Here is a 23967-nt window from a genome sequence, read left to right as displayed (position 1 = left end):
CGAATTATTATAAGAATTTTAAGATGAAATATCCCTTTAAGTTCCAGACTAAGGCGTTAAGGGCACATGTGCATTGAAAAACGTTAGGCTCATCCTCTTCATAAGCACCATACTGTGTGAAAAATTAAAACAGGGCTGAATTACCCATTACAACACTTTTGGGGGCAGTAGGATTGTGTGCTAGATCACACATTAGAGTTCACAGGTATGTAAGTGATCAATGTGCTTTCTCACCAGTGAACATGGACTCCAGGATATCCAGTCCGTAAGAACACAATCCTCTGGACAGGGAAGCTTGCTCTCTCTGGCTCCAAGAGGCATCTCCTCTGGATCACACAGATAGTCCTCCACAGGGTCTGAAGGCCCATCCACAGTGTTTTGCATGCACCTTCACAAATATAAAACAAATAATCTGTTATATAGATTTTAGTCAATTTACATGAACCTTCAAGAGAAAGGCATGTTTAAATATATCGTACCTGACTTTTCTCGTCTGTACACCTTCCCCGCAGTTCTCCTTCAGATCGACGTTACTGACCTTCCAGACGCTCCACGGTTCAGCCACCCAAACACACTGACTACAGTCACTCAGACACGGCACCACTTCATACACCTGAAGAGACAACACAAAGATTACAACAAGGTTGTAAATGACTAGGAAGTTGAGTTTGTGTTCATGAAACATTTTAAGAGGTTTGATTTGCATTGAGAAGACCATTTCTGTGACCACTTTAGTGGACTGTTAGTGACTCTAGTAGACTGTTTGTTAGTGGACTGAATGAATGTTCAATAAATTCGCAACGGTTAAAGGCCAGTTTTTCCTTTGAGCAAACCAGTTAAGACTACTGTCTGAACATCACATCACCTAGTTAATATTCATGAGCAATACAATATAATATAACACTTTTCAGATTGTTTCTGATTCCTTGGGTTGCTGCATGCAGAAGGCATATATTTATCAAGATCTTGGGTTAAAATGACGTAAACATATTTGTATTAATTAATAAGCAAAACTTATTATGAAATTAAGATTTGTCATAATTTAAATTAATTAATAAATAATAATAAATTAATTTAAAAAAAATATATATATATAATTATAACAATACATTTGAATTGATATTTACCTGGGCCTGTGGCAGGATTCCCCCGATGGTGAGATCAAAAGAACATGGAAAATAAAGATGGTAGATCATTGAAAGCTTTGCAAATACACATTGTTTCAATTTTACAATCTTATAAAAACATAATTCTGTGATGTAGGACACATAATGCCATGATATTAACATATTAGCAGACTTATTACAGCGCATTAATGAAACATGTAATTCTGTTTGGTCTTATGATCAAATATTTATAACAGCTTGCTAATGAATCATTAAAACAAGACGAGCACTAATCCAACACCATCAAAGGTTTATAAATGAATGTAGATCTTCTACATACTGTACCTGGTTAACATGGTCAAGTTTAGGGCAGGGTCTTCCACCGTTATAAGGTTTCTCTCGGAGCCACTTTGATCGTACTTTCACCCCACTCCCGCATGATTTGCTGCAGCGTGACCAATTTGACCACTCGCTGAGTTTACAGTCAGACGGGCAGGGAATGATACAGGCTTCTTCAATGTACCCTGTAAAAGAGCAATTGTATTGTGTATCTACTGTATAATAAGTCAAACCAGTTCAATAATATAATTAATTTAATTATTCATTTGATATTATCAATTCAGTTGGTTGTATATTATTTTAGTGTGTGTGTAGTTTTAAAAAACTGATACAGGAAGTGCTTCATAGTTGGGTTGTTTAAATGGTCTTCAGGAACATATCTCTGCTGTCATTCTGAAACCTTGTCTCTTCATATTTCGTAATTATTTCTTTTGCCATAAATCATTATTATTAGTCAACCTTTATGTTTGTCACTGGGTTAAGCAAAAACTAATATTACTACTATTACAAACTACTTGTCACCTTTGACAACACAGTAGTAAACCATTTAAAAAAAGAATTCCTCATTTGAAAATTGAAGGTTTTGAAAGGACAGCAATGACATTCAAAAGAGGGGGAAGAGTCTCTATTGTGATGCACTGCTCCTTTAAATAAGCATGCATAATACCAAACAGGAAATACTGAAAATTTGACTGAAAACTATAGTTTATAGTTGAACAAATACGTTATCGGAGATTGGTGTTGAAAAAGCAGCGACGGAAGAGATATTTTATAATTAAATCAATAGATCACCCAGATAACAAGGTAACAAATTCAACAACAAAAATTGTGCAGAGCTTGCAGAAAGACACAAAAAGACCATTTCTGGTTGGTGGTTATGATGTCAAAGCACGCGGTAAGAAATCTCATTTGCTCCCTGGCTGATCCTGACATTTGCCTTGACATCCTGTCTATGGACCAATGAGAAGCTTTAAATTAATTCTGCCTTCTAGGAATGAAAGGCGCTTGTTAAAAAGAATGAATACAGTGCAGTGGTCTAAACTGAACTCATTGATCCATTCAATTTTATAAACGTGACCCCCCTACCTATGTATATCTTTGTGTGGTTGACTAGTATATTTTTCAGCAGACGATAAAAGATACAAAGTGAACTTAAAGTGTAATAATAGCTTATTTGCCCTTGTTTCTTGGTCTTCCACGGTTTGTGCCTTTAAATAAAGAATCCTATATACACAAATACACACATAGATTTAAAAAAAAAAAACAGCGCTATATAAGAAACCTCTCTTTCCATACATGGATTAAGAACACACTAACCCCCCCTAACAAATCGCCTCAGGCAACATGTCAATCTGACAGCTTCACAAAATTCTAGATGCTCCATGCTTCAAATTGTGCAGAGGTGTGCGTCTAACTGGAGTGAGGGATGTCTCAGAGGCAGCAGGAAGAGAAGGAAGAGAGAGAGAGAGAGCGAGCGAGCAAGAGAGAAATGCCCTGCCTCCATCAGCACACCATCACACCAGGGATGCTACGTCTTTGAGCATCTCACAGGCCTCAAGCTGAGCATGTTCAATCCATAAGAGGAGCTCGTGACTCATAAAGACATAGTTCTTAACGTCACTGAGCTTCTGCATGGCCCAAAACATTGCCCGCGCTTTGATCTAGTGCTTTGTTTTCCACTTCCTAATCTTGGATTGAGAGGAAGGGATTGTTCAATGCTCCTTTTTGAGCTCCTTTGCTTTTGGAGGTTTGTGAGAGGTCCCCGAGCAGAATTAGACGATGAACACTGTTGCAGAGTGCTTCATATTTTCAACATTGATTTTATTTTGACCATCGGTGGGTGTGAAGCATACGCCTTTATGGTCTTAATTCAAGGATTGATTTTAGTAAACATCCATGCTTCATACATGCATTGTGTCAATCTCTCTTAAAGTAATAGTTCACCGAAAAATGAAAATTCTGTTATCATTTACTCATCTTCATATCAGTTCAAACGTGTTTTTCTTTCTTCCGCAGGACACAAAAGAAGATATTTTGAAGAATGTCGTTAACTGGCCCCCATTCACTTGCATTGGTTTTGTGTCTGTACAGTATAAGTCAATGGGGTCCAGTGCTGTTCGGTTACCAACTTTCTTCAAAATATCTTCTTTTGTGTTATGCTTAATTTTCATTTTTTGGTGAACTGTACCCCAAATGGTCAAATGAATGTCAATAAAACAATACAATGTGTAGTTTTTCCCATGTGTAAATAACATTTTGTAATTTTATTAAAATACTAACTCATTTTCCAGACAAATATGCATACAGTTATAAACAAGCAAAACTTAACTGGATAACAATAAAATTTAGTTTCACATGTCTGTCAACTCACCGTGACTGTTGCAGCGTGATGTCTCCACGAGTCGGTTATCCTGATCATAACACACCATAGCTTGATACCGGTAGCCCTGGCCACATTCCTTGATATCACCTTGTACTTTCATCCCCAAAAGCCCCTCTACACGTCCACCCTCGGGCAGTATGCAGTCCGACCAGTTTCCCACAGGCTGGGCATTGTACTTGTTGCACGGGCAGTACTGCGTCTCGCTTAGAGGGTATATCTGTGTGTTTTTACACTGTTCCCTTTTTTTGCTTTTACCTGAGGGCATAAAATCATATCGACACAGTTGTTTAGAAAGGTGAAGTTCAAAGTCACAGCATCAAATAATGCAGTTTATTTTATTTGTTTTATAATGGTTTAAAACCAGGTAATTCAAAGTCCTGTATTGGTATCTCGCTCTTTTGTAATTTGAAGTCTTTCCGCTAACAAAGAATTAAAACCAATTCAAACATAGTCTGGTCTTATCCCAGGTAATCGTTTCTAACCTTGTCTGATTTAAAGCAGACCTTTTAAAGGGCAGTGTTTGGGACACAATGTGTTTTGTAACCTTCTAAATAACCAACTGATCTCCTCACAGAACTTTACAATAAAGGTTAAGTCACATTCCTGCCTCAGGTGAGATTCAATCAAATGCCTTGTTGATGCTATCTAGCTCAAGTCTTTGTATCAGATAAGGTTTATTTAAAGGGCAGTTCATCCAAAAATTGTAATTATTTTATCCTCATTCTTTTTCTTTATCCCATGTAAATCATTTCACAATGGTAGAGATATCCATCCATTGTATAGGTAATTAAAAGCATAGTTAATCTACACATTTTTTTTTCATAATTTATTCAACCTAATAGTTCTTCAAAACATGTATGAGTTTCTTTCTTCTGCCGAACACAAAAGAAGATTCAACCAAACACCAACGTTCAACTTCCATTGTACTTCCATTGTATGAACAAAAATACATTTCGCAAAATATCTTCTTTAGTGTTCCACAAAAGATAGAAACTAATACATGTTTTGAAGAATTATGAGGGTGAATAAATGATGAAAGAATTTTTATTTGTATATGAACTACTTTTTTAATTACCTATACAATGGATGGATATCCCTACCATTGCAAGATGATTTACACATCAAGTAAAAATATTTATTTTGATGCTGTATTGTTGTAACATACAGCTGCGGAAAAAATGAAGAGACTATTTCAAAATTATTTTCTGAATTATATTTATAGGGGTATGTGTTAGTTAAAATGATCATATTTGTTTTATTCTGTGACCTACTAACAATATTTTTCCCAAATTTCAAATAAGAATATTGTTTCTATTTACATTTACATTTACGCATTTGGCAGACGCTTTTATCCAAAGCGACTTACATTATCCTACACATTTATACATAGGTATGTGCATTTATTTGAAGAAAATGAAAACTGAAGAAGATGCTCTGACTTCAAATACTTAAAAGAAAGCAAGTTCATATTCAATTTTAAGCAACACAAAATAATTTTTGTACACGTATCTAGAAAAAGTTTACAAATGTATATATTTGTCAATGTTTTCATGTGTCTTGTCATGCTGTCAGTCTTTCACATTGCTGCTGGACGACTTTTGTGTCACTACTGAGGTTTGATTTTGTTGGAATTCAACAAACATTGTACTGGAATACCATACATCTAAAAATGCTGATTGAATGTCCAGAAGCAGAGCTTACCAACAAGCATCCTTTTCCTGGTCCGAACACCGACACAATCAGCTGCACATGATGAGAATTTGGACCAGCTGGTAAGCTGGCAGTCATCTTGACACGGAAGTTGACATGACTGAGTGAGCTGAGGCATAGGACCAGCAAACTTCAGACATGCCGCTACATCTGGTGCTCCACCATCCACCTTCTTACAAGAGACAGCTGAAAATGAAAAAGAAAGATTATAAATGGAACTAAACCTACAATAATATGAGAATAAAAAGCCGAAGAAAAAATACCATTCGTTAACAAAACTCTTAATTTCAATGACTGAACAGTGATAAGGATCAGCCTTCTCTCACCAATAAAGCCATAGATATTGAATAAAGATAAGCATCTTGTGATGGATTACACGAGAGAGCAGTTTAATGCCTATTGACTCGAGCCGAACGGATCCAGACGTATATCATCGAATCAGTGTGAAAGCAACTGTATTGGATTGCTTCTTCAGCCTTGTCTGTGTGCTGCGTGATACTATTACGAGTAATAGTCGCTAATGCAGGCTGTGCTGTAAAGTGCTGCTTATCTTGACATCTAAAGACGATCTTCTATTGTGTTTATTATGTAAGTCTGGGAATCATTTACAGACGATCTTCTTGCATTTTCTTTCGAGTCATATCCACTTTTGTAAGACATTTCATGGGTCATCCATGATGGGAAATTCTAATTTTTGCCTCCTCAAATTTTCCAAAAATGTAAACCTTCCCATATAAACAGACATTCAGAACTATTCCAGTAAATAAACTTCTATTAGAGATACTCATCGCCTCATGGCAACAATCACTGTCTGCAAGCGTCTAACCAAAGACTCTCATCTTTCATTTTCATGTATGTTTTGTATTCATTCCACAGTAATAGGCCAGCGTTAAAACCCCTTAAGTATTTATGGTGAGAGTCGGAGCAAAAGGTTTATCTGTAGACTACTTCAGAGAAGCTTCTGAATCATTTAGTTTGTATCCGAAGGCATTTACGCAGTGATTAATGTTATTTGTAAAGAGCCAGCAGTAGAGCTTTGATGCCAATTCTCAGTTACAGATCACATTTTCACCAATCTCATGTATTTACAACACGTAAACGCATCTCTACACCTTCGATGAGAAGCATAGCATCTACAAAGTAGTTTTGACAAACATCATTGTAAGATGAAGCATCTTTTAAGCAGTTTTTAACCTCTTGCTTGTAGTCCTGGTCCACAGGTCTCCTGAGCTCCGGGGCTGTCCTGCCGAATGCTCCACGGCACCAGCTGACACCTTCTCCACTTGTGAGATTTCCACCTGTGGAAGAGATTTCATTTATAGTGATTGAGAGCTTTTTGTAATATTTTTATAATAAAGTGTGTACATTTTATTGGCATGAATTCAGGAATTCGATCTTGAGGTAAGACTTTACTTATAACACATTATTAAGGCTTATTAAATGGTATGATGCATTACAATTGTTCATAATGTTTATTGTTATAAATTAAATGTTCTTGTAAAGAATTATATACAACATAAAAATACGAAGTGTAACAATGAATTGATAAGTGTTATAATGTATTAACAGTAGTTACAATTATTCATGAGACAATATAAGGTGCATTACAATGCATAAATAAAACATAAAACTACTTCTGAATTATAGATTTATACTTTAAGTAAAGTGTTACCGATTTTGACATTGTGTTTACCTGTAGCCTGGACAAACAGAGGCTGCATCACATTCCTTTTCCTGGAAGAGAACTTCTGGACAGTCCTGGCCTCCATTCGCTGGAAGCTGAATCATGATGCGTTTCCTGGATTGCTTCTTTTTGATGGTACCACCTAAATACACTAGAGAAGATGAACAGAAAATATAAAACAGTCACACATAAACAGAGAATTGTAGAGAGCATCAAATCAATGCATGAGTTTCTGCATGACTGTGTTACAGTTAACAAGGTTTGCAGCCGACTTCAGCCTTAAAACTTCGGAAATGGCAGTGCCATCTGCTTTGTGGATTAATGGGAACAATATTAGACTCTATTTAGAAATGAAATGATAAAAATGAAACCACAATACTCAGACGATCTCTTTTATATAAACTTGTTAGAGTGATTCATACTCTCAAGTTTTTCACTAGGCAAAGACAAACATGTGCGTCTCGTTCTGGATTATTTGTTTTCATTTTGTAGCACTGTGCCATTTTGCTTCCTCAAATGAAAATTTTATGGCGCAGAAGTTGCTCTTTTGTTGCTCAGGGGAAAGTGAATAGAAAAGCACAGATGGTTTGGTCGTGATGAGAAATTTCACATCGATTTCATACTGAAATTAGATTTTTGATTGTAAACTATCTTGGCAAAACTGAACAGTTTGTGACACTGCACAGATCTCTTCTGAAACTCTTAGAGAGACGTGGGATTACTGGGTGATATTTGCATGAGCTACAACTGAGAACAAGGAGATTTTAGGAAACTCTCTTTGTTCTTTAATGGACTTTCTTCCTTCCGCAGAAAACAAAAGAAGATATTTTGAAGAAAGTTGGTACCCGAACAGCGCCAGCACTCATTCAATTTTATTGTATGGACACAAAACCAATGCAAATGAATGGGTGCCGGTTACCAACTTTCTTCGAAATATCTTCTCATGTGTTCTGCAGAAGAATGAAAGTCATTCAGGTTTAAAATGACACGAGGGTGGGTGGGAAAATTATGAAAGAATATTTATTTTTAGGTTAACCATCCATAACCTTTATGTAATATCATTGCTCTCTATGAAAATCAACTGAAATATTTGCCTGTGGGTTGCTTTCTAAAAAAAAAACAGGTAAAACCACACACATTTCAACATAATCAGATACAAAAGAAAACAAAGGCAAAAAAACAAGTGCAAGATAAAACATGCCCGATACAGAATCTCTCAAGCTGATGCTCTTTCAAAGGCATTACGATATTTCAAACAAGCTCAAGTGTGACATTCACAGTAATAAATGGTTTTAACAAGCAATTGCAATGCAGCACAAGTTCGCCTTATATAACAAATTGCTCTGATATGGCTGCATATTATAATATTTGTTCTGGCTCCTATAGACTGGGTTGCCAAGCAACAATGCATCTTTATTGTGTTCATATTGCGGGAACAAAATAATCTAATGGAAAGTACAATACAAAAAAAAGTAGTGAAGTCAACAAAATGCTACAGCACAAATAACTATAAACATTCATGTGGATTATAATTCATATTCTTCAGTTGATGAAAAAATGTAAGAAATGCACCAAAAATGTGGTATATGCCTATGAAATACATTAAACATCGAGCCATTTATCCAGTGTACAAGTTTGTTTTAAGAAGCAGAACCGCACCTGTATGGCATGTGGTGGGGCAGGGGGTCCAGTCGCTGTATGGAGTGACGATACAGTCTCTCTTACAGGGCAGGAGACATGGTCTTACGGTGTCTGGACGTAGGCTCTCTGGGCACCTACACAATAAAACAGGCACATGTTTATCCTAATCCAAACACTGAAAATAAGGTGTAGATTTGAAACAGGAAATAATATGAAACAAAATGAGGAACTATTTAGGAATGTGCACTATTCCTAGGGGGCGAGAAATGAGAAAAAGCACATTAACTTCTTTGTACAAGAGCATGATATCCAAGCTTTCATCATACAAGATGCTATTTGAAACAATCGCAAATTGTGTTGGCATGAGGTTTTGTATGCATCAAAGTACATGCCACAACAAGTGCATACTGGAATTATAAGAAAAAAAGGGGACAAACCAAACAAAAAAATAATTTTTACTATTTATTTTCAATAACATTTTTTGTATTAATTAAATTAGTGAATCAGTAAATCAGATATAATTCAAGAATTTTTCTTAAAAATAAAAGAATACTAGATGTATACAGTAGGATGCCTTGAACATATGACATTTCCTATTCACACCGTGTGCCATGTCATTCCTGTCGCTTTCACACAAAATCCCAGACTTATAATGATCAGCATGCAGCCCGGGTCTGCAAATCTGCATCCGTATGTGAACATGTAGATCAGCGGTCAAAGCCCAGCGCATGAATAACCCCTGGGAGAAAGAAAGTGTGCCTCATTTCCATTTCCAGCATGGGGTCCCTGCACCAGACATCTTGTTTTTACAGTCACTGACAGAATGATGCAGCTATTAAACGAAGTAAATAAACACATTCCCGGCCCATTTGACGCCTTGCGGGGAAGACCGGATCTTTCTACCTTAACTACCGGATAAGAGCTCATCAACCTACAGTCTCAATCTGTCAATAAAGATCAAGCGGGGCACTAGAATATTGAGCTCTATAAACAGAATACATAATGTGTTTTAATATCTTTTCCAACAAAATTGGCAGGTTTCTCGAGTGCGGTGACGTCACCATCGATTGCCTGTTTAGTCATTAAAAATGCAGCGGGAAAATGGTCAGAAACTGTATTTTTATATCTCTTCCAGCATATGCAACAATACTTTTTCATTTTGACGTTTCTACATCAACTGGATGATTGGAGAGGGGACTTTTATGCATAATTTTACTGTCACTTCCATTTGGGACTTTTACTATTGCACTGTCAGACATGCGCATATCAACAAAATTGAGAGAAAACCGGTAAAGGCATCTACATGCAGCGCAAAAATGGTTTTGCTTGCATCATTTATGAGCTTTCCCGGATAAAAGAAAACTGTTTCACGCGTTTACATGACCTACTTGTTATCAGCTTATTAAGCATAATTGGAGTAAGACTGTGCATGTAAATGCAATCATTGTTAGGCTAGACAATAAGGGAAGAAATAAAATTATGAGGATCTAAGGATACCCATTGAGAAATAGCTTTGTAACCTTGTAAGATGGTAAATATTTTTTTAAATAATGCTAAAACAATAAATACAGATAAAATCAATACATCATGCAATTCATTCAAGGCTTTCTTCATTTTCATTGTTACAACACACACACAAAATCAATCATATCACGGATATAATGCAAAAACATAAAAACATACTTTTTTGGTGGCACCTGGCCCACATTGACCCGGACACAGATGACTTTGCGCGTCTGCATTCCTACTGAACAGAAGGCCTCATTACTGGCGACTCCAGCTCCGGCGCGGCCCAGCGAGCTGTTGGCAGAGGGAACAGAGGTGTCCTCTATGCACTGACCCCAGGGTCCCGTCTGCCAGTGGTACACAGTGCAGGGATGATCATTACAGCTGCGCACCTCCTGGAGGGCGCTGCTGTTGGGGCACTGACCCCCACCTAGAAGATAAAAAAGGTTGGAAGGTGATTCTTTATCATTTAGACCAAACTTTAACCTTTGATCCTATAATGCTATACGTAATTTATGGTAAAGCTGTTTTATTCCCTCCTGATGAATATGACTATTATAATGACTATTATTCTACAACGGACGTGACAGGCGCGTTGCAACATGACAACCTGCTTTTCTCAATAGGGTTGTCGCATCGCGTTGCATCCAGTGTGGACAAAATTTAAAATTATAATGGTTTCTAATGTGTTTCTAATGTTTTTTGCAGTGTTGTGTCGTGTGTCCGGTGTGGACACGGTGTTAGCGTTTTTGCATCTGTCATGTAGTATATTTCATACGCAAGTGTATACATATATAATTTGCACACAAGCAATGTGGTATTGTGGATATATTTGACTCAGTGAGTGGCCGGGATGAACTATGAAAAATCCACAAGGGTAATGCAACCATGACCGTTTAAGATAATGGAGGTCCAAATTATTTACCAAGCACTTCCTTTTATTTTATGAAAAGCCACCCTAATGAAAAAAACAAAAAAAATCCCTACGGAGTTGTCAGCTGTTATCTCAATGGTGTGCATTGTCAACTGATACAGTCATCAATGAGAAAATGTTAAACCAGTGAATGAGGAAAAAAGCAGAGCTTGTTTTTAGTGGCACCTGAAATATTGAATACTTGACTTATCCTTTGTACCATTGCAGCGCAAAGTTCTTCAGTTCCTCATTTATAAGAGGGTTATCGACTATTATCACACACTCCATTACACAGGTAAAAAACACTTGCTGTGAGCTGCTCGGTAGACACAATCATATAAATACAAGCGGGGTTATTTAACTTCTCATAGTGTTTCCGGGCATGCCAGGACAGCGCATTAGCAGAGCATCACAAACCTGCATGACAATCACATTGTTTCAAATAGGGATTATCACTCCCTCTAGTTATTCACTGACCTGTGACTCAAATGAAGATTAATCCTTTGTGCAATTACAAAAGTGAGTCTGAACACAGCTCAGCATAATTGCATGTTCCTTGCACCACAAAGAGCTACAGTTCATGTTGCACATGCAGTCATCCTCATCTCGTGTTGTGTTAATCTCTTGGTGTGGGACGCAACTGTGCCTGCGTTAAATTCATGCTCTCCACTCTGACAAAGCTTTATTGGAACATTTTGTATTTGCTTGCAATAAAATTGTATTAGTTTAATTTAATAAAATTAACACAGGTAGTAGATTCAAGCGATTTACAGGAAAGCTGAGAATCGCCACTCAATTTCTTTCATCACGTCAAGCGGTATTTTCATGTGTTATTTTAAGAAAAAGCAGTAAAGCTGATTACACTACAGGACTTTTGCTCAGATTTTGCCCAGATTTTCAGTCTGAACTTGTTGCAAAAAGTCTGCGCTAGTCTGCAGATGATATCGCATAGTGTGTGATGTCCTGTTTTTCTGTGCAAACTTTCAAAAAGTCTGCAAGTGTGTTATATCTATATATATATTCCAGCCTTAAGTGGTCACTAGATCTATGTAGTTTTGAACTAAACCTTTTTATATGTTCTATCCAAAAATCACCCTTTTTAATTATTTTATATTGAAAGCAAACATAAAAATCTAGTAGTGTCAGTATTTATAATATCAAGTTATCAAATTTTAGGTTCACAACCTATAGTGGTCCTTAAATGATCACTAGTGATAGACTGGTATAACACCATGGCCGAAATAGATGGTTTCAATGCAACAAAACATAAACAAACGTAACTGTCCATGCACGCTTATGTGGCCCAAACTTAACTTCCGGAGAACACCCGCAAAGATTCAAGTCTAAGTTGGTTATTTAAAAAAACAACAATCGTTAATTGGCTAAACTTAAATGCGACAAAGTGCGACCCATTCAGCAAATTGTTAATTGAATCAAATAAATATGCAATAATATTTAACCAACTGTTTATCTAATACAATTATTATACAATAAAATAGTAATATACATTGATATTAATATAAATGATAAAAATAGAAATTAACGTGGGGCCAGGCGCGTGCAACCAATGAAACGTCGATAATTTTTTTTTTGAAAATTGGATCGATTTAAGGTTTTAATTATCTGCATGACTAAATTCATTTTTATGATCCGACAATATTTTTTTCTGTTTCACCAATATAAAGCGTGTTACATTTATTTCTATACATTCTATTTATGTTTAGCTATATTTAGCTGCCCGAGATAAACGTTATGTCAATGTTTGTTTTAACGCTACACTACATGCTACTAACTAGTCACTCACAAAAGTACAAAATAATTGTTCATTTAGTTTCACAAATTTTCTGTATGTCTCTCATTAACTGCAATTGTGTTATATCGGCTTTTATCGGCCAAGCGGTCACAGTTTAACTCCATTATTCATGAACAACACAGACAGTGAAATGACCGTTCCATTCCAATCAAACTCTCTCCATCACCTCACACTGACGCAGATGGCAAGCAGGGCTGTATCAACTGATCTTCATGCTACTGCTATCACACACCTGCTTTCTTAGACGCTTATCATCAATCTGTTCATCGTCTCCTGAACCATCTGAAAGCTAATAATAACCTGAGATCCCTGCACATAGCGGAATTCGCCACAGGGCAGAACTCATCATTGCGCATATGTGACCGAACATTCACGCTGAAAGTAAACACATAATACAGCCGCACACCACACATGCATCAAATACTGCCTTTGATTTTGATGCGCTCTGGCTGAGTATGATAGCGTGACCATAAAAATGATGTGATGCCGAAGAAAACCAAGCTGTTAGCTCGGTCATTCTTGTTCCCTCAAGCTGCCTATTTGGAAATGGAATATGGGCGAGTGGGTAGAAGAGGTAAAGGAGAGGTTTTTGCCTACGAGCACTCACTTAAGCATTAGTCTACTACAGATCAGACACACTTTTCTAGAGCCTGAGCTCACCAGAGGTTTGGATCACTTAACACTCGGTGATGCTCATTACATTCTGATATGAAGAATTTTTATCAGTCTTCTCGCATGGAAGATTGCTTTACTAGCACGAGGGAGGGAAGAGCTTTTTGCTAGTCATAATCTGTTCATGTCTATTTAAACATCTGTGTGACTGAAATCTTCAATAAGGGCAACATAGCGGAGACACAGTGTACTGATATTGTCAAAAATAGTGAAAATAATCATATTGATTATTTGTATTTATACTGATATTGTAAATTACCTATTGATATTGTATTACTCCTAATATTGGCAACAAATTGATTGATAATGTATTAATACTAAAATTGTCAAAAATTGATCGATATTGTATTAATACTACTACGGTCAGTAATTAATCGATACTGTATTAATACTTATATTGTTAATAATTATTGATGTTGTAATAATACTGTAAATAAAAGAATGATTGTGTACTAATATTGTCAATAATTGACTGATTTTGTTTTAATACGAATATTGGCAATGACTGATTTTGACAAAATAATAATATTGTCAATATTATATACTGTAAAGATATAAGATAAAATACACAATATATACATCACAATTGCACAATATAATTGCAATGCATATATATTATATAATTATAATACAACAACAATAAATAAGTAAATACATATTATATTAATATTTTAAAGTTAACCAGAAATATAACTTGCCTAATTTGAGTTTTCTTCTGCAAATTTTTTAAAAATAAAATAATTGCTAATATATGAGTGCTAAGTTTGGAACCTGTGCAAAATGAGTCTTTTGTTTGTAAATCTTTAAGATCATTTATTTTGCAAACTTGATTTGAAGTTGAATTTTAAAGTATATTAATTGTCCAACATCACCAAGCAACCGTAAACAACCTACAGTACAGTTACACAAAGTTCATCGTCATGAAACTGCTCTTATTATAATCATCAAAGCTGAGTTGAAGCGTTCACCTGCGAGATACAAAGTAGAGTACAGTTTTCCTAATAAATTAAATCCCACGTCGTCCATATGCATTCCGCTACAATCACTTAACAGGTACCATCATACCCATCATTACTTTTTAGCAAAGTAAGAAACCATGTTTGGGAGGGTTGTGGAAGCAGTTTTGTAACACTCTTACCTTCACCACCATTGTAAGCCAGGATTGAGCGTGATCGGGTCTGTTTGCCCTCTGTGTTCTTCCCCGAGCAGGTGTTGGAACACAGGGACCAGGACGTCCAGGGACTGAGCACACAGTCTTTTGGACATGGCACCTCACACAGCGACGGCATGGGAAGGATGGCATCCCGACACAGCTGCCTGTCCACATATTCACCTGAAACCAGACAAAACACATCCGTTTATATTCTTTATGTGCAATAATGGGAACTTTAGCAAGCTCTTTTTTGATGCTACCGGGGATATAAAACTGTATAACTTATTAAACCATATGGTAATAATAGGGCCTAAACACTTGATAAAATATAAAGTAAAATCATCCGCTGTGTTGCAGTACAAATAATTCACCTACATGATTTAAAAAAAGCAAAGGCAAAGTGAAACCTCTGTGATTTGACATTGTGTTAAATTGTGTGAACATTAATGCACTTGTCACTGTGTGTAAATAAATCTACCCACACGGAGAATTCACACAGTGCACGTGATCCAGTGCTAAGCTGTTATTTCAACTCTATGCCAGACTGTAAGCACACAAACATTCAGAGCAAAACACCCACGTTCAAACTTATGCACTCTTATGAATTTACCATAAATAAATATAAATTTACAAACTCATACATTGAATGATCGCATTTGATACTCAACAGTGTTAGGTAGAAGTTAAGTACCTGTACAAGTGCACTTTCATTTTATATCACCATATACTTAAAAGTAAAAGCAAACACTTAACACTTTACACTCAAGGTGACCCTGTCACCTCTATGTCAGAAACTAAAACGAAAACAAGAGAGCAAAACAGTAGATTTCATCATAGAGGTCATCAAAGAGCCAATTTTAGGACACCAACCCTGCTGTGGCCGGCACACCAGCCCCCGTATCGATCGGCAAACCCCACCCCTGAAAATAGCCCACGGTGACAGAAAACCCACAGAGTCAGATGACACCGCGGGACCCCATGAGACACAACAGATCTATTCTCATCAGCACCAGACAACAGAGATCAATAACGCAGAGAAGAGGGGATGCACTGGGGAACAATGAGGAGTGCTTGAAACTGGGGGTGGGAAAGAGTTAGACTTCCTCACATCAAGTGAAAACATTCCACGTCGGGACGAAAATCATTACAGTCTATTACAGATGCTCATGTGCCTTTTTGGGGTCTGAATTAACAATCGAGATCTTACAACACAAATAGAAAGCGGCTGTGGCCAAATATCTTTTAAAACACTCTTTTCATCTTAGATCAGCATAAACCCAGCTAGAAACCAACCATCATGTTTGAAGTTCAATCAAGATTTCGTTAATAATTAATCAGAGGATAAGTAAGTAAAACTTTGTCGAGGAAAAACAAATAAACCGTCTCCATGAATCACTCGGCGAGTACCAGCTGGGACAAATGCAATAACGGCTGCTTGTCTACCCTTTAAACATCTCAGATGTGTTAAACCTCACCTGCATCTGACTGTCCCCTGATGGAAAACTACCAGACGGCACCTGACATTTCCTCTATCGAGCGCTGTCACAATGTGATGAGGCTGCACGCTACTCGTCTCCAAGTTAATGAGGGAGAGTTCAGCTAAATGCAGAATGATTCTGAGGGAAACGTGAAGCTAATTTAATTTATATGGCCGGTGCTAGAATAACATATTTACCATGTGCTCGTCTGTAAGGCAGGACAAAGAGAGAGGTGACCTTGAACAAATCATATTATTTCTCACAGCAGCGAGGTGTCTGGACTTAAATGGGTCAAAGTGCTGCAGCAAGCCTATGGCTAGAGAGTGATGGAGAAATGGATGAGGTTCTTAACAGCTTTGGACTCTACTGAGATTTGTAAATCATAAATCTTATATCTACTTTTAGGTAGATGTAGCAGCAATAAATATCATGTAGAATAGATTGCTGTTACTCTTTACATTTTATTTTTATTAGTGTCACGATCATGCCAACGCTCTAAAAAACGTTGGGTTGTCTTAACTCATTGTGTGGTCACAAAATGGACAAACCCAACTGTTGGGTTAAATTAACCCCAAGCATGTTTATATTTGACCCAACAATGGGCTAAAGCAACCCAGCATTTGGGTTGAAACAACCCAGCATAGGTAAATTACAAACCAACAGTTGGGTTTGTCCATTTTTGACCCAACGATGTGCTGATTAGAGTGAACCATCCATTTTTTCGAATCATTTTTGGTATTTATGGATTGAAAGGATGTGTTAGTTTTTATATACAGGTGACTATGAACACGTACTTCTTCCTATCTGTTATCTGTATAGCATACACTCTCATATGGTTTATCTGTCTATTAATTAGTTAATAAGAGATCATAATAAGACACAATTTTGGAATAAAAGCAGAACGCAGTGCAGCTCACGATTTCCGCACGGTTTTAGACGTGAAATGTGAATCGGCGCATATTTTGTTTTGTATTACAAATATTAACCAAATAAAATAATATATTATGAACAGTTTGCTTTTTACATTTTTGTATGGCATACTTGTCAACTACCCATATATTGCACGTACATGAAATCCCGGGTCGTTTAGGTACTCAAAACTGAATTTATTTCAGGACTAAAACCATTTAATCTGCTTGTTTAGTTAGCTGGAAAGTTACGATTAGTGATAATTCAAATGTTCAGTGCATATTCTACAGACTACACAAATATATCAATTCCCCTACTTTATATAAAACACAGTCGCTACATATGATGTGCTAAGTAGGGTGTCTCCAGGTAACTATGTAAGAGATTCATAGGAGAACTGGGGGGATATGGATATCTTCTCCGTGGTGACAGTATGGCAGTATGATACCTCCAGCTGCAGTGAATGGGACTGCTGATTATGAGCCTTACAAACCTGATTGAGGTGCGCACACACACACACACACACTCTCTCTCTCTCAGTCTCTCCCCTGAGTCCTCATTAGGGATGTTCAAAGCTGAGGTTCAGGAATGTCGCAGTAATTGCCATGTCCGCACGCTGAAATTTACTGGAACAAGGAGTGAAATGCGAGGATGTAAAATAGAATTACGGCGCGCGCCAGTAATTGATTTATTAATGTGAGTCGTGCCGCACCTCGAGATGAGATATTAACAATACAAAAAGCAAAGAGAAGGAAGTCAGAGAGCTGGTGGTCCTATTTAAAAAGCTAAATATTCTGCTTGTACCTCACGTTATCCACTATAATTTAAGGTTAATTATTTTGTTAAGCCGCAGTGAATCAATCTATTTCATTTGTTGACGGCAGACTTTCCATTTCTCTAGTAAGTATTCATTTTATTTTCCGTTAAAATAGTCACTCAGCTACGCTCTGCTTTCTATTATATGAAATTAATTAGATTGGATGAATTAGAGCCGCGATTTTGTGCCGCTGAATTTCGCTTCCACGCCAACCGGACTGACATGCGAGCCAACTAAATCCCATTAAAACACTTAGTACAACATACATAACATAGAAATTTAAAATAGATATTTGTCTTCAATATCTGTGATGTTCAAGCCATAGAAAGGATATACTACTTATTTGAATTATTATTTTAATACCTATTATTATATATAAATGTGACCCTTGACAACAAAACCAGTCTTACGGGTACATTTTTGGGAATTGAGATTTTTACATAGTCTATTGATGTATGCGTTGTTAGAATAGGACAATATCTGGCTGAGATAAAACCATTTAAAACTCAGGAATCTGAGAGTGCAAAAAAAAATATTGAGAAAATTGCCTTCCAAGTTGTTAATCACGGGCACTGTGGCAGGCCATCCATTTACAAAAATCTAGTTTTTTATATATTTGAGGTAGGAAATTTACAAAATATTTTCATGGAACATGATCTTTACTTACAATGTAATTTTGTCTTTTACAAAAAATGTTCCCTTACTACTAAAGACTGGTTTTGTGATCCAGGGTCACAATTATTATCAATCCTCTCAAAGTTTAAACATCTATAGGCATTTTGTGCTTCGTACTTGTAAACATGGCTTGATAAACTACATCGATTTGTAAGTTGCTTTAGATAAAAGGTCTGATAAATGTAAATATGCTTTATTTGTTTGACAGTGTATTTAAATGACAGCATTGTTTATCCACTTCAGACAAAATGTAAGCTATCTGTAGCAGTTCCATGCACGCACCTGTGCCCATGTGAACTGTATTTTTCTGATGGCGCTGGCGTTGTTTTTTTCATCATTGAATAGTTTAGCCAGGTGTTTCATAGTTACAAGTTAGACAACCACAACTCATGTGGCTTGTGTTAAACAGGCTGAAACCCACTTCTCAAAGCTCTGAATTTCCCCTCTGGCCTCTGTTACAACAAAAAACTACAACCAGCCGCCTGGGCAAAAACAGCAATTACCACAATTGGGCATAAATCCAGAACATAAGCCCCATGGATAGAGTTCAAAAATGTACCCAGCTGTACAAGAACAAAACAATCTGAGTCGTTTGCATTCTACACGCCTGAACACGACCCTTAAACGCAAAAGCCATTTAAGCAAAAGATTTTTAATTAGACTAAACGATTAACCGTACAACAAAATTAACAGGCCCGTATAATGCAGATGGCCGGTGTGTGTATCACTTACCATCACTGTTGACACATTGTACTTGTGGGTTCTGGGTTCCTGGCCCACATACTTTGTCATTGTCTGGAACACACTCCTCCAGTTTCACAACCAGCCAATCGTAACAACTGGGCTCCTCGCAGGGAATGGCTTCGGTCAGGTGGGGACAGTTTCCCGTCCCACCTGTGGGCTCATTTATGATGTTTCTATTCCTCAGTTTGAAGCCTGGAGAGAAGTACAGATCAGAGTCAAAATCATACTAGTGCCATTTACAGTAAGACGCTTTAGCGATAACCAAGTTACATAGCAAATTATTTATTTTGAAAGGATTTGGATTGCATTCCAGGAAAATTAATTCAGTGAAACTTTTCATTAAGGTTTGTAGTAAATTTATTCGCCAACATAAACTGAGCACTACAGTTTTTCAGCATCCATTAAAGGGATAGTTCACCCAATAATGGAAATTCTGTCATCATTATTCACCCTCTTGTCATTTCAAACCTGTATGACTTTCTTTCTACTACAGAACACAAAAGAAGATATTTAAAGAATGTTGGTAACCGAACAACGCAGTGCCAATTCACTTCTATTGTAAAGACACAAAACCAATGCAAGTAAATAGGTACCTCCACCTATCGGTTACCAACATTCTTCAAAATATCTCATTTTGTGTTCTGTAGGAGAAAAAAAGCGATACAGGTTTGAAATGACAATTTTTGGGGGGGTGAACTATCCCTTTAATCTTTGTTAATGCAATGTAGTTAATGACAATACAATTGGTCATGTTAGTTTATTGTGCATCAACTAATGTTAACGCAGTTACAACTTCAAACTGTGTTAGTAAATGCTAAAATAACATGAACGAAGATAAATAAATGCTGTAGAACTAGCATTTATTGTTAGTTCACGTTAGATCTGTACTGCTCTAAAAGCCCAAGCATGTGTTTGAGGGAGGCATATATAACCCGGCATTAATTGACTTGGCTTGATATCTTTCTACCTTCGCATGCTGAGTAAAGAATTCATTTTTCAGCTTTTCGACCCATCTATTGATCGAACCGCCTGACATGACCAGTGGAAGCACAAAGCCCTCTTAACTGTCACAGTGTGCCATTAAGCGATAACCGCAATATTTCATTTAACGTATCAGTCCATTAAGTGCGGCAGATGACAGAAATTACTGGAGCAGCTCAACATAATGAATATTATTATTCTTTCCTCATCACGCTTAATTTTCACCAAAGCACCTAATGCATTTAGCAATCCATTAAAACTGAAGAGGCTTTGACTCCGGGGGTATTCCCTTTAAAGGGCAATAGAAAGGACTCGGGCCTGCCCAAGGTCACCTACACGTAACCCCCCATTCCGTTGACGGCCCCTGGCTTCTGGTTTAATCCACATTGCTGTCTGGGACTGATAAGGTAATATGGGTGTGGGGGGCCTTTAGGAGTTAGGCCGAGATGCCGGCATCGTCCCTTTCTCTGATTACTTCTGTCTCTGGCTCTCCTCCTGGCTTTATTTAATCAGAAGGTCAGCAGAGAGCTCATTGTGGTCGGGAGAGGTGGGGGGCTTTGTAAGAGGATTGTATCACATTCAGTCAGTCAGCCCTCAGGTGTGTGGATCTCTTTATCAGACAAAGCAGGATACTGGATTTTATATGACCCCCCTCTTAATAAAAACGACAAAAGCCACAGTTGCCGAGAAATCTCATCCAAATCTCATGGGTCATCACACCAGGTGCACACTGACACATTATTGGTTGAGATGTCACTGGTAATTTGTTCTTTATCCCATATCAGGCTTCGTTTTCTACCTTGTGCAGGCTATAATAAAGATTACCAATATATAACAGCCTCTCTGTCATAATGACAAGGTACAATTTATATCTCGCATTGATCAGAAGTGGAGCGTTAGACACGACTGGTTTCAGCAGTTGTAGTTGATTTGGGCATGCGCAAGGCTTGTGCACCGTTCAAAACTAAATTGATGATGTGTTCAAACTCCTAAAATTGAATTTGCATTGAGGTAGCAAATAGGATGCAGAATTGCAATTCAAATTGAAAAGGAAGCGATAAATTGTGGAATGTTGATCTGCTATTTCATTTGTTAGTACAATTTAGCAGTTAGCTGCCCCTGTAGGATGTTATTATATACACAAAAAATGTGGTACAACAAGAAATATTAGGGGTAAATATTTAATGTTAAAATTCAATTAATCAATTTAACATTTTACATGTCAGGAAAAATTCAGAATAGATTTATATGTTTTCATAAGATGTAGAACATCCAATTTTAGGAACCATGGTTACACTTTTTGAAGTCTTCAATGTCAAATTGAGTCAAACTACAGTTTCAGTTTTTGGAAATGTATGACCCTGCTTTTTAAAACACATTTTTTTATGCGATTTCAGTTTTCTACATAAAATCATTATGCAATTCTATGAAATTATAACCATGATATCTTAATATTGACCAAGTAATGTTTAGAGTTAATTATGTTTAGATTTTTTCTGTAAAAGTAATATGACTTTATGATTTACGACATTAATCTCGGAAAGTGCTCGTAATCTCATAAAGAGATTTTGAGATTTAAAAGAAAAAAAATATCCTGCTGCAAAGTTCAAATGTGACGACATTTTAGTCCTGAGCATTTTTTACAATTTACCAGATTGTCCGACCTCCTCACTGACTTTCTTCAAAGTAAAATCCTTTTTATTCTTGCTTTGATAAAAGCTGCGGTTATTTATGTTCATTGTTGTTTCGAATTTCTGCCTCCACTCGCTACGTCATAATCACGTCACTACTAGAGCGAGTCTCTGATTGGTTAACACGGCGAGAATGTTCAAAAAGTTCAGATTCGTTTGCGCCACAGGATGTCCTATCGCGTCTTTGCATTGACTTAAAATGTAAATCACTCACACTTAACGCTTCATTCACGTTTGGTGGGAACACAACAACACTGAACACTAGACTGTAACTTGGACTTGTATTTCACAAACAGGGCGACATTTTCTAATACAAATAAACTATCTTCCAACTCAACTGCTTGTCATTCTCATTTAAAATTCAATCATGTGGAGTACAGCCAATTCAATTCAAATTTCAACGTATGAACTGCAAGATTCAGAAAATCTTTTTTTTTTTTAACAATGAATGATAAGTTTAGTTATTAATCACTAATGTACGCTGTTCCATTCCCTCCAGGCTGTAAATATACCACATATCCCTGAATAATGAGGTATTTGCTGTAAAGTATGCAGCGTGGGCGTTTGAAACAAGAAAGAGTGCAAGACAGATTTTAAAGGGAATCCATCATTAAGATGCATGGTGGAGTATTTCCTTCCATCCCATCCTTTTGAGTCGCTTCATTAGGGATGAGTCAATATGGATTAGTCATGGCGCGGGTCGCTGTCCTAGCCATAATTAACCAGAAAAGCAGCCAGCGTGCCAGCACCTTTGATACACAAGTAAAAACTGTCAGAATTTACACGGTGAAATCAGTAAACAATGGCATCCTGCTAAACTACACAGGATATAAAGTTTATTTGTATCACTTGTTAAGTATTTTGCCATTTTATTACTATTTTCTTCAATGCACCTGCTATATGAACCTTTAAGAATGAATCTTCTGCTCCAGCAGGCAGTGAGCTTATGGGCGCTGATGGTGCAGATAGAGGTGATGGATGGGGTCGGTTTGAGTTATGTGTTGAAAGGGGTTCTGCACACAATTCATGAGATTTATAATGAATGGGGACATTTTATTGATCCGCTCTGTTTTAGACTAGCGAGATGGGTGAAGGTCCCGCTCTGCAAACAGAAGTTTAAGCGACAAACAGTGCATAGAGTTCAAGTTGAAATTGCTCTCACCTTTCTTTGTGGACTGATCTTTGCAGTTTTCAAAGGTGCAGGGACCCCAGGCGCTCCAGGAAGACACCTCGCATTCCACAGGACAGGGAATATGGCAGAGCTGGGTGGTGTTAGGAGGAACACCAAAACACAGGTCACTGTTTACCGGCCGGGTAGCTGAAAAAAGGAGAAATTCTATATAAACTGAAAAACAATGTGGGATAAGAATACCACTGTGGTTATTTGAAACATCTCATCTCCATGTTTTGTGTGCCATACATTTTAAATGTTTTGCCAAAAATCATTATTATTAGTCACCCTTTATCTTTGTCACAATTTTGCAAATATCTAACCAATAAAAGTATTAAAAAGTGCTTGGCAATTTTGACAACACAATATCTGATTATTTGAGAAGTACAGTGTTTTCTGAAAAACGGCAAATTTGGAAAAATCTTTTGGAATCCTTTCAGAACGACAGCAACAACTTAATTCCTGATATTTTGTAGATTTTGAAAGGTAATTTAATTCCTTTTATAGGAATTTCCCTTTATTTGTCTGAATTCTTAACAAAGGACAGACAATTATAGGACGAATTGTATCAGAAAATGACC

The 23967-nt window shown here is 37.0% G+C and overlaps 1 protein-coding gene across 1 annotated transcript in view; it reads right to left on the bottom strand.

Moving 5' to 3' along the window:
* thsd7aa (thrombospondin, type I, domain containing 7Aa) overlaps positions 1-23967 on the bottom strand; it is a 95505-nt gene that overhangs the window by 20037 nt on the left and 51501 nt on the right. The window contains exons 5-16 of the mRNA XM_056741747.1: positions 23378-23533; positions 19532-19735; positions 14906-15100; positions 10547-10799; positions 8882-8997; positions 7232-7373; positions 6733-6836; positions 5530-5724; positions 3817-4083; positions 1452-1630; positions 480-613; positions 235-388 (exon numbers count right to left, since the gene is read on the bottom strand). Coding sequence (XP_056597725.1) covers positions 235-388; positions 480-613; positions 1452-1630; positions 3817-4083; positions 5530-5724; positions 6733-6836; positions 7232-7373; positions 8882-8997; positions 10547-10799; positions 14906-15100; positions 19532-19735; positions 23378-23533 — 2099 coding nt within the window. The remainder of the gene's footprint in view (positions 1-234; positions 389-479; positions 614-1451; positions 1631-3816; positions 4084-5529; positions 5725-6732; positions 6837-7231; positions 7374-8881; positions 8998-10546; positions 10800-14905; positions 15101-19531; positions 19736-23377; positions 23534-23967) is intronic.

Source organism: Triplophysa dalaica, chromosome 25, assembly GCF_015846415.1.
Source record: "Triplophysa dalaica isolate WHDGS20190420 chromosome 25, ASM1584641v1, whole genome shotgun sequence".
Lineage (NCBI taxonomy): Eukaryota > Metazoa > Chordata > Actinopteri > Cypriniformes > Nemacheilidae > Triplophysa > Triplophysa dalaica.
This window is presented reverse-complemented; position numbering and strand designations above follow the sequence as displayed.